The sequence below is a fragment of the Temnothorax curvispinosus genome, unplaced genomic scaffold (genome assembly GCF_003070985.1).
Source record: "Temnothorax curvispinosus isolate PA1 unplaced genomic scaffold, ASM307098v1 QBEX01006321.1, whole genome shotgun sequence".
Classification (NCBI taxonomy): Eukaryota; Metazoa; Arthropoda; class Insecta; order Hymenoptera; family Formicidae; genus Temnothorax; species Temnothorax curvispinosus.
The window spans coordinates 379,542-390,698 of NW_020216101.1; the positions used below are offsets into that span (position 1 = coordinate 379,542).

At 41.3% G+C, this 11,157-nt stretch overlaps 1 protein-coding gene across 1 annotated transcript; it reads right to left on the reverse strand.

Moving 5' to 3' along the window:
* Positions 1-307: 307 nt before the first annotated feature.
* LOC112455681 lies at positions 308-1,594 on the reverse strand. Its single transcript, XM_025017770.1, has one exon. The coding sequence runs from the start codon at positions 1,592-1,594 to the stop codon at positions 308-310; it is 1,287 nt and encodes a 428-aa protein (XP_024873538.1).
* Between the last annotated feature and the right edge of the window lie 9,563 nt (positions 1,595-11,157).

Here is an 11,157-nt window from a genome sequence, read left to right on the forward strand (position 1 = left end):
AATCTCAAGAATTAGATGTTCAGGACCTTCACAGTTGATGTTCCCGGATTGACGCAAGGTCGAGGCCTGGAAAGAGTTCGACATGTATACTGCCACCCCCCCACCACCTCTACCGACACGGTCGCATCTCAGGAGATGATATCCATATAGAGAGACCATATGATCAGGTACATGCGGTTTTAGCCAGGATTCAGATATGCAGATGATATGATATCCCGAACCAACGAAAAAGGATCGGAATTCATCAAGATGTGCAAGCAGAGATTGGCAGTTGACATGACAGAGACGAAGATGATTCGTAGGCTCGTTATCCATAATTAATGCTGCTAATCCTTTCCGACATACGTCTGCGTAAGATGGGACAGTTCTTGTTGTCAAGGGCTGAATGTTGTCGTCCTGCTTGAGGCAACCATCGCTTGCAGTTCCCGCACTCCGGTGCCCCGCTCCTCAAGGTGCAATTCCTAGTTTCGTGACCGCCTGCACAGTGACCGCATATAGTCGTGAAACGACAATCTTTCGCGAAATGACCGAAAGCAAGGCATTTGAAACACTGTAGGACTCTTACGTAGTCAGTAATCTCGCAGGCAAAGTAGTCTAAAAATATGTACCGGTCTTTAAGCAAATGAGTGCGGATGTCCGGAGTGACCTCAATCACGCAGTTGGTCGTGCGCCGATTATCTTTCCGGGGAAAGATGTACACAACTTTTAACTCAGGCGCATCGTGGTCCTTTAGGTTGAGAGTGACAAGATCCTCCTTTATCTCCTCCCTCGACATGGTGCATGGCACTCCGCGAATCAGTAGCCTAGGGTTGATTTTGCCTTCCTGCTCCAATCTGAGTCCAGCGTCTTCAAGTTCCCGAGAACTTTTTATCTTGGGCAGATTCACAGTAAGTGCCTCAATACGCACACCGTTGTTCTTCGCTGACGTAATTCTGTTGACCTTAAGGTTGTACTCAGATGGCTTAATGGTCTTTTGCAGCACTTCCCTGGTTTCCCTAGACGTTTTGTACTTCGCGGAGAAATCCTCCTTTGGAGTAACAATCAAGTTGGTGGTTCTAGGTACCTCGATAGAGGAGCCGCGAGCCACCCGCACGCACGATTGCTCCGAAACCACCGCTGCATAAGAGGGCACAGAGGAAGCGCCGGCGTTCCTCTGCTCTATTGGCTGAAGATTGCCGCTCAAGCTAGCTGTTAATTTGTCGTGGGCATCAGACAAGGCGTCGCCTACTATGCTTCTGACCGTTTCCGCAATGTTAACCTGTTGAGAATCGCTTTCAATCATCTTAAGATATGCCGCAGAGAGTTCAATAAATGCCTCTTTACAAGCGCGAAAGGCCGAATCGATCTGAGTTCTCTTTTCAAGACTTTCCTTGCTAGTCAGTAGCAGTCTCGACACATTGTCGTGATGCCTGTTAAGAGATTGCCTCAGGGCATTGACTTTCGAAGCATTTAATACAGAGTTTTGCAAATTCGCCGCCGATAATGTACGCGTAAGACCTTTCGTAATATTTATATTTGCGTTTTCCCTCTGCCCGCCGCCTTCCGTGTCCGCAGAAGTGGGAGAAGGATCCGTCGTCCGCTCCGGTTTCGACATATCGCACGAAAGGAACCAATGGGATGTGTCAGCGCATGCGCCCCTCACTCAGACTTCGGCAAGAAGATCGAGTTCCAGAAAAATCAATCGAGATTCACAGTGAAATAAGAGAAAATACCTCAGAGACTCTCGTGATCTGACCCTGAACAGGGAGAAGTAGCAAGCAATCAGGCTTTGCAGTCCGTGCACTGTAACGAGAAGGCCCCGAAGGGCCATAGACAGCAGAAAATATTCTCAGAATACAGAGCGATATTTGACACGTCTAAATGTACTTACAGCACGGCCGAGAGAGCAGCTATCAGACAGAGCAGAAACAGACAGAGAAGGAAGGACACAAAGAAGGAAGATTTGGAGGGAGAGGGAGAGAGAGAGAGAGAGAGAGAGAGAGAGAGAGAGAGAGAGAACTTTCTGTCATATTGTCTATCAAAAAGGTCGGAGGTGGCGAGGAAGTAATTTAATAGTGACGATAATACATATGGCTTGACTTTGGATGCGCGGAATTGCCGAATAACAAGTGGCTCACTATTAACTTCCTTCTTCTCTTTCAACATCTCTCTCTCTCTCTCTCTCTCTCTCTCTCTCTCTCTCTCTCTCTCTCTCTCTCTCTCTCCCTCTCCCTCCAAATCTTCCTTCTTTGTGTCCTTCCTTCTCTGTCTGTTTCGTCTTTCAACTCGCTCTTGCGTGTATAAAACACGTCTGAGGTAGGTGGTCTCAGATTGAACAAACAATAGTACGCGTGTAGCTATTACACCAAACTGTCGTGTTGCCTCGAACGAAACAGCGAAATACGGCCCGACACCTCCCACTACCTCCTATTCGTTGTATCGGAAGATCATTATTTGCGATTAATCTAATCAAAGGGCATTGCGAATTACTGAATGCTTGATATCATCCAGTATTGGCAAAAAAATGTCATTTTCTTGTCATTTTTCAAAGAGTTACATCGTTATGCAAAGGAACTATGAATTTAGAGAGTGTACTGAAATCATATTCGCTTGTCATCACGTTTCTCATCTCTTGTTGCGTTCACCATAAAACCACACGAATACACAATGTTCTGCATGAGACAAGTCAGATTGTCATGTTACATTTGAGAAAACAACAGAGCCCGTTCTCACGCGCATGTTTCTCTCTGATTCATATTTGTTCTCTAGGTCCTAGGTAGATATTTGGCTTCGGACATTCTATTTTTATTTTTATGAAATATGTTATCTACAAATTTACTTTTCTTTAAAATTAATAAACTTTTTTTTTCAGATATCTTTTTAAATTATTTCATTTTTTATACCGTTTATCTCTAGCTTTATTTATATTCAAAGACAGCGTGAAAGGTGCAATTGATGAGAACTAATAATTTTTCGTGACACTAATGTGTCTAAATTGATAACCGTTGCCTGTAATCATCACCTTTAGCAATTTTACAAGCGTGTATCGTGATCGAAGCTTCATGACACAAAAATGAATTGTGGGCTAAGCATACGCAAAATCTTCCCGAGTATTAATTTGAAAAGCATAAACTGCAGATTGTTCTATCGCGGAAGATCTCGTGCACATTGTCCGTTCACTTTGATAATTCTGAAAATCACCGTTCACATTTTTTACCATCAATTTCCGTTACGACGCGTTTCGCAAAAACGCATCAACGCGGTAGACTTATCATCATGCCTATCTCGTCGTAAACGCCGACAATCAGCGTTTCGATTAGACGGACCTTCGGGGTCACCGATTAACGATATTGCGTTTCGGTGCTAACGAACGTGCCGCAATCAAAACTCCCATCATTGGCTGCAGAACGGAATTTACACATCTATGACATCTATCAAAGTTCCGTCAAAGTGAAGGCAGAGGTACTAAGGTCATCGCATGGTGTCGCACGTATTCCTGTGAGACACGACGACGCCAGCAGAATGCAAATGCAGCAGACCTTACACGACGAAGACGACGACGACGACCACAAAGACGAAGACGAAGACAACGACGACGACGACGACGACGAGGCGGTAGACGACGACGAGGACCACGTCGACGCCTCGTCCGCGGCGACAGCGCCTGACGTCGAATATGCGCGCTCTCGCGCGCGCGCGAGGAGCCGAAGAACTCTCGTGCTCGGTTATGTAACCGCGCATGAAACTAATATATCAGAGTTGTCCGGCGTTTGTGGCAAACTTAGACCGCGCGTCTCGAGCCAAACGTTCTCCCGCTCAATCCTCCTCTTTCTCTTTCTCTCTCAGCGTTTCAGTTTTCGGCAGACGATGGAGACACATCCGATTAGAGAAAAGTTTGACAGTTCGACAACGCTAGTTGCGTTGTGCAAGCTATAACTTATGAACATATATATACTTGTATTCTATATTTATATTTTTCGATTTTTGAGTGAATTGATAATATATCAGGAAATCGAGCTTTTCGGAAGCGCAGCGTGATGAAAAAATTTGAAAAAATCGATAAAAGAATGGAGGAATGACATTGCGAATGTAAAACATTTATATTAATACAATAAACATTGATTACTCATAATTGTCAGAGTGATATTATATTTCATATCTTGATTTCCTTTCATTCCGGTCCTATTATTGCAAAGTTGATAAGAAATCTTTTATTAATTAGATCGAAATTTCCATTTAGATAGATGCGTAGAATTACGATCGCCAGGCATAGTAAAGAAAACGAGACACCAATAAATAAGTCTGTTCTCATACGATTTTGGCAAAAGCCCGGAGAGAGGAAGAATTTTTTCGCGTCTGGAGAAACCCGAAGAAAAAGAACGAGCATCTGTCGCTCTCAAAAAGTCCCGAGCGTTCCAGACCTGACTCTTCTCTCTCATACATCATCTTTCTCGTTTTGGTACTTTTTCGTTCTTCCGGCTCGCACCATCCGATATTGTTCGCAGGAGACATACGTTCGTTTATCTTTTTCTGCGACTGGAATAAGATGTTTAGTCTGACAGTGGATTCGTGAAACATTATGGAATTTGAAGAAAAAAAAAGATACAGAAGAAAGAAAACGGAGTAGGAATGAACGCATTGTCGCTTAGCCGAAATTACTTCTATTCACGCCATGATGAAGATAATGATAAATATTTAACCTCGGAAATAAAACTTAACTCAGAATAAATATCAGATTTTTGCCTCTTAATGTTAAAATTACTTTTTAATGTTTATTGCGGTATTTAGTATGACAAAATGTAATTTATAAAATGCAAAGTGAGTGGAGTAAAATAAAAATAGTAAGTATATTGAAGAACTGACGCGATTATTGAAGATATATTAAATGTACTTTGATTATTATACAACTATCTAACTATATCTAACTTGTCTTAAGATAGAGAACTCACCACATGAAGTCTCTATTACGTCACCTAAGAACGTGACGAGTGTCGCGGAAAATATTAGCCTACTAGGCTGCATTATGTGGCGGACTATGTAGCGGCCTTACGTACTTATTATATAATTCAATATTATGCGTCCGCGAGGTACGTTTGAGTATCGCAGATAGCAAGCAGAGCCATAACGTCTCGCGTGACAATTTTTGCGCGTATATCACAAACGGGGGGACTGCTTCAGCCGGCTGTCATAGGTCATAGTCGTGCCGACAAATTCACGAAGTGAAGCACACTGTCGTCGTTGCGCGAAGCTGGGCTGTTTCTTCTCGATTTCAGGGTGCGCCCGATGATGTCGCCGATGCGTGGCTGTCGCAACGCCGCGACGCGTTAAGGCCGGTCTACAATACGTGGAGTAAGCCTGGAGTAAGGAGTAAGAGTAGGCAGGATTAAGCGTTATGGCCTGTTGGGTCTCGATTGGCCGAGCGTAAGTATAAGAGTAAGAATAGGAGTAAGAAATAAAATTAATTTTTATTTCGCTTACGCCCTTCCGCCAGCTCTCTTAAACCGAAAATAGCCCTCTTATGCTTACTCTTACTCCTTACTCCACGCTTACTCCGTGTATTGTAGACGACGCTTTATACCCACGTTATACATGCACGACTCAGAGCACGCACGTCACTCCCATTGTCAACGGGACGCACGCGTGACACAGGCGTGCGACACATTACGCACATAAGATTTACCGGCCGACACCCACACGGCAGATAGAGTTATATGATACAATTGTTAGAGGATGGTCGCGAGCCGCATTTCCTGTTCGCGATTGGATTGTCGTAAAAATTTAAACAAAAAACGAAGAAAGGAGAAAATGACAGATCTCGGATGCTATATACACAAAAATAGAAAATTGCGAGATATAGATTTATGCCTATTTCTCTGACAGAATTTTTTTATCGTAAGTTCGTATTCTCTAATATAGAATTTCTAAGCGGCTAGAGATCAACTCATATACTTGACAAATTTGGAATTGTAAGAGTTGGTCAAATCTGGAACATATTTAAATATAAAAACTTTAAAACTTTGTATTAATAAAGTTGTGTGTTTAATTGTTGATTGCAATATAGAATCCAGTTTTAATGATAATCTAACAAAATCGCGGCAATATATCGTCAGCACTCAATGATTACAGTAACTGTAATGTGACAATTAATATGCCGTTGTAAATATGTTGCATCCAATGAATGTGTGCCTATAACTGATAATAAGAAAGCAATATTCCAGAGACGCATACTTATGTTTACGCGAGCATTACCTCTGTAGTAACTTACGATAATTCACTCCGCGTAAACGAGTGAATTATCGTAAGTTACTACAGAAATATCGCTTGCGTATAAACATATAGTAGCAGAGAAACTCGATAATCAAATGAGCGTACCCTCGTAACTGTACCCATAATGTAACTCGTCGCTCAACCACGAAAAACGTCGTATCGCATCACATCGTAGCCGATTCGTGGACACAGTGGAGACCGAGAACGCAATGCAATTAACGTGGCATTACATGACAACGCAATGCAACGCAGGGAATCGTCAAAATTAGTAAACAGCGGGGAATTTACCAGCGGCAACACCCACATGGCAGACGCGCTCAACCGCGCGGAGCGCGCCGCGTCGCCCCAAAATAAACCACGTTAAATGGATCGTGACCGTTTGGACAATGAAAACGCGAAGTCAATTAACCCGGTGTCGCTGGAGTCTCTGAAACGATTCGCACTGATCGTGTTCGATGGCAGCGACCGTAAATCGATGTAAATCGATGAAAAATCGGAACATGCACACAAATACAATCAGCATTTTGCTAGAATTGGCATAAAAAATTTAATTATAATTATATGTATATTATTTAATTATTAAATCGTATGTTACTATGTTGTATGTCATGTAAGAATTTATATCGCTGAATACTTCTATATTGTATTACTAGATTTTAATTACATATTTACAAAAGTACATATTTTATATGACAAAAATGTAATATAAAACTTATAATAAAATTATCTACTGCCGCAAGATATGAACGTATTATCTGCTCAGCGAGGGAAGAGTTAGAGATATGTCGAAAAGGTAATATCGAAGATTAGCATTGTAACAATGGCGAGGTTTTTGACGTAATTACTGGCTCAATAATACATCAGCTCGTTGTAGTTAACGTTATGCGGTACAAAAGTGTCCGTTAAGCGACGTGGCTTAAAAAAGACAGAACGTGAGCACTTAAGTGAAACAGTAAATTATGCAGAATGTCTCGTTTAATCGGCGGATCGTTATGCCGCGGTTAAGTTTAGGCTGCAAAATTATAGATAAGAATAACACTTGCAAATTTGATGTGTTCTCCGTTCTACCTTTCTTTTCTTTAGCGTTACCACTTTGTCAGATCCGCGCGGATGTATTGCGAGCGGCATTTAAAATCCGATTTGCCGAGCAAAAAATAAGCTCGGGTATATTAACTTGGAAGTCACGCGTCGTTTATAGTTCCTAAATATTCCCGACAATTTTCGTCATAGCAATTCGGGTTAATCGTCAACAGAAACAAATGATGCTAAATGGAATAGAATTTATGCTCTTAAATAGTCACGGGTCATCTACGATCGTCACGATAAAGCAATGCTGTCATGTACGAAGCGTATCGGGTTCTACATATATAAAAAAATCAATCACGGAACCTGTTTTATAAGCGGGGCTATATACACGGTTTAATCGGAAAATGTCCTAGCGACACACAATCGCGACACGCTGCAAAGCGATGGCCGCTAGAAGTTGACAAATGCGCGTTAAAACACCGATCAAATACGTAGTAATTACGAGATATAAAGAAAACGGCCGTCCGTAATGGGATTATAATCGCTTTTAGCGTGGATTTTCGACCCCGGCATCGATGGGTTAAATAGAGGTTCCGTCGCGCTCAATGATACACATTAGTCCGGACATCGTTTAGATGCCAACCACGTTAGAGAATTGTTGAAGAAGAAACAGTTGTTACGCTGGATATGTGTTAGATACATTTATGTTATTAAGTTGGTCGACGTCCAACATGAGCGAACAAGCGATCGTGCCGTTATCCCGCATGGCGCGCTTTTCCTTCCCAATAATAGACATCTTTTAAATACTTCTTCAATCTCTGCTCTTTTTCCGCGGGATTTACGTCGCGCAAGAACGATGACGTTAATGTGTTCGACGATAAATTACCGTATAAAACGCGTAAAAGTAGAACAGGTTGGGCATCATTTGGTTTAATTAGTGAAAACTGTCACTAAGGACATAAAATTAAAAAGAAAATTAAAAAGATTTTTATCTATCTTTATATTATCGTATTATTAATTGGGTAAGCCTAATTAATTTTACGGTAATTTTTATGACCCTAATTATATCTTTATATAGCACCATCAAAGTATTAAAGAGTATAAAGAATATCTTCTCGTTCTAGAATGTATTTCTACCCGTAAAATAACATTTCTTGCAACTGAAAATTATCTCCCTGTCATAAAATCAAGAACTAAAAATATAATAAAACACAAGCATTTATAAGTTATCTTCCTTTGAAATTCTTCCGATAATGTTCCTGTTTAAGTAGATTAGATAGTTAAACGCTAATTGCAAAGAATTAATTTATTGGATAGTAAATTTGAAATTGTTGCCGTTTTTATAATCACTAAAACGTAACAACGCATCCGCTATTCGTGTGAGCTACTTTATTATCTATTTTAATTATTATTTTTCAAAATCTTAAATCACTCTTCAGTCATTTTGAGTTTTATATAATTTTTTTTTCAGTTTTAAGAGTAGATAGTGACAGAATGACGAAGCGACCTTCTCTAACCGCAATAAATCACTTCTGTATGTATATTAAGTGGTCTGACTTCACGCAACATTGATGACAAATTTCACTTCTTAATTGCTCTCATTTTATTTCGATGTTGCATATTCGTTTTGTCAACCATGCAAGTTTCGCGCTCATGGTAGCACCGCTATAAAGAAGTTGAAAAAATATCGCTTGTCAAACATTGATTTTTGGCACGATATAAACGCGATTTATGCGGCATGCCGCGCCTTGATGTATCACATGTTGCAAACCGGCCCGATCCCTATCCTTTCATTCGTTTTCAAGCGTTTGATTTATGACCGTCTCTTATGTGTACTCGTAAACGTTATATTGGTTTCCCGCGGTAGCGCGGGACCGCGTTTGCGACTTCGGGAACGAATTAACGCCGTATCAGATACGCCGTTAAAAAAGAAGTGCAAACGATGCGCGACAAAACGTATGCCGGGATTAAAGAATCTTTTTAATCTTTCCGTTATCTGTGCCTGTTTTGCAACTGAAATAAAATACAAGAAAAACCGAATAATTTTTTTTATAAACTTAATAAATATAACTTTAGCTGATCGTTTGGATCACTGCTGCAACTCTCTAAACTGAAAGTTGTAGAAAAACAGAAGCCTCGATTTTTTTTATCAAAACTCTGCCCGTACGTGGATTAAACGGTAGACGGGACACTTATTTGCTTCTTTTTATAATCCTCATCCTCATACGGAGTTTAGATGAGGACAGACTCTGTCTGATGGCACTTTTTGCTAGCACCTAGACACTGGTGGCTCAAGCGAGGGCGTGCTGACGTGAGACGCCATGACGCTGAATGCGTTCCAAAAATACGACGGCACTTTGGCACAGTGTACTGCGTCCACAGTGATTCTAGCGGTTGTTTACATCGATAAAGAAGCTGTTGCGAGTGCCATCCCGCGCTATTAGTGATCTCCTATGTTGTTCGTAACTCTGACGGAATCTCTTCAAAAGTCTTCAATGCTTTTAATCAGAACGTTGCATTATTTAATGTCCCGCGGACTAAAACGAATAAAGCAGAATTTTGGGAACCGATATCTCACATCTTTTATCTCATGATACGTTATCATCAATAACTGATAAAAGATCTGAGATATTGGTTCCCAAGATTCTGTTAAATGTATAAAATATACTGAAATTAATACATATTATAAAATTATGTTTTAAAAGATATATATGTTCCGCAAGATATAAATTTTTATTTATGTATCTATTATAATATGTTATGCGTGATGCTGTGATGCACCATTTAATCCATATTCATTATACTTAACACCGCAATTCTTCAACAAAAGTTATTATCTCCATCTCATCTCTGCGAATATTTATGTAAGCGCACGCGACATCAGTATTAATGATATCGCCTTTGTTAGCCGTAGGATACTTCGTGTTGATTTATCGCGATTTTCGAGACAATTTGGTAAGATCGTTCCTCGTGGACGCGCGCAAGCCGCGAGTCGACCATTCGCACCGGCTATTATTGTCACGGGCGTCACGATACGAGGGCGACGACGAGTTCTCGCGCGGGAGAGACACGCGCGAGTACATTCATCCGCGTTCGCAGACCGCCATGCGGACCTCAGCCCGTTCAGAACGGCGCGTTTCCACCATGGGCCACGATTCATAGTCACGCGGGTGTACCATTAATGAGAGTTCCTCCTTGCGGCAACTGGCCACTGTTATTATAGCTGCTCATAACAGTCAAGCATCGCGCAGGCAACGCCGGCAGTCGCGTTGGCAGCCGCCGTCTACCGTCTGCACCGACTGTGAGGCATTGAGCGTCTATTTTCACGCGCGCCGCGCGTCGCAAACAGCCTCGCTCCTTGTTGCATGATTCCGAGTGAATGTCCAGCAGTGTGGACCACCCCCTGGTCAATTAAAGTCGACAAGCCGGAAAGATTTCGCGCTGGAACGGCGGCACGCTTGGAATGAAGTCAATCGTTAATGCAGAGTTGAAAAACGAATGATAAAAAAAAAGGAAATTGCTTACAATTAGGTCTACCGAAAAAATGATAGAATTTGCCACCGTATTTGAATCTCAAATATAGCAATTATTTATCCAAGGAATACGTTTCATGTAAAATTGGTATTGTGTAAGAAATGCGAATAATTGTAATTATGCAGAACTTTACGGAAATTAAGGAGATCCTATTTCACACAGCTTGAATTACGCTCACTCGAAAGTATGCTTTCCGCAAAAGGATCGTGCAGCTAACATAAGACCGAGAAATTCAGGATACTGGCTTCGCAACTCTCGCCCCCCCCCCGTGTGCGCAATTAAAATTAATAAAATGATAATTAATAAAAACTGCAGACAGAGACTGGGCTCTCTTTCTTTTTCTCACGTATC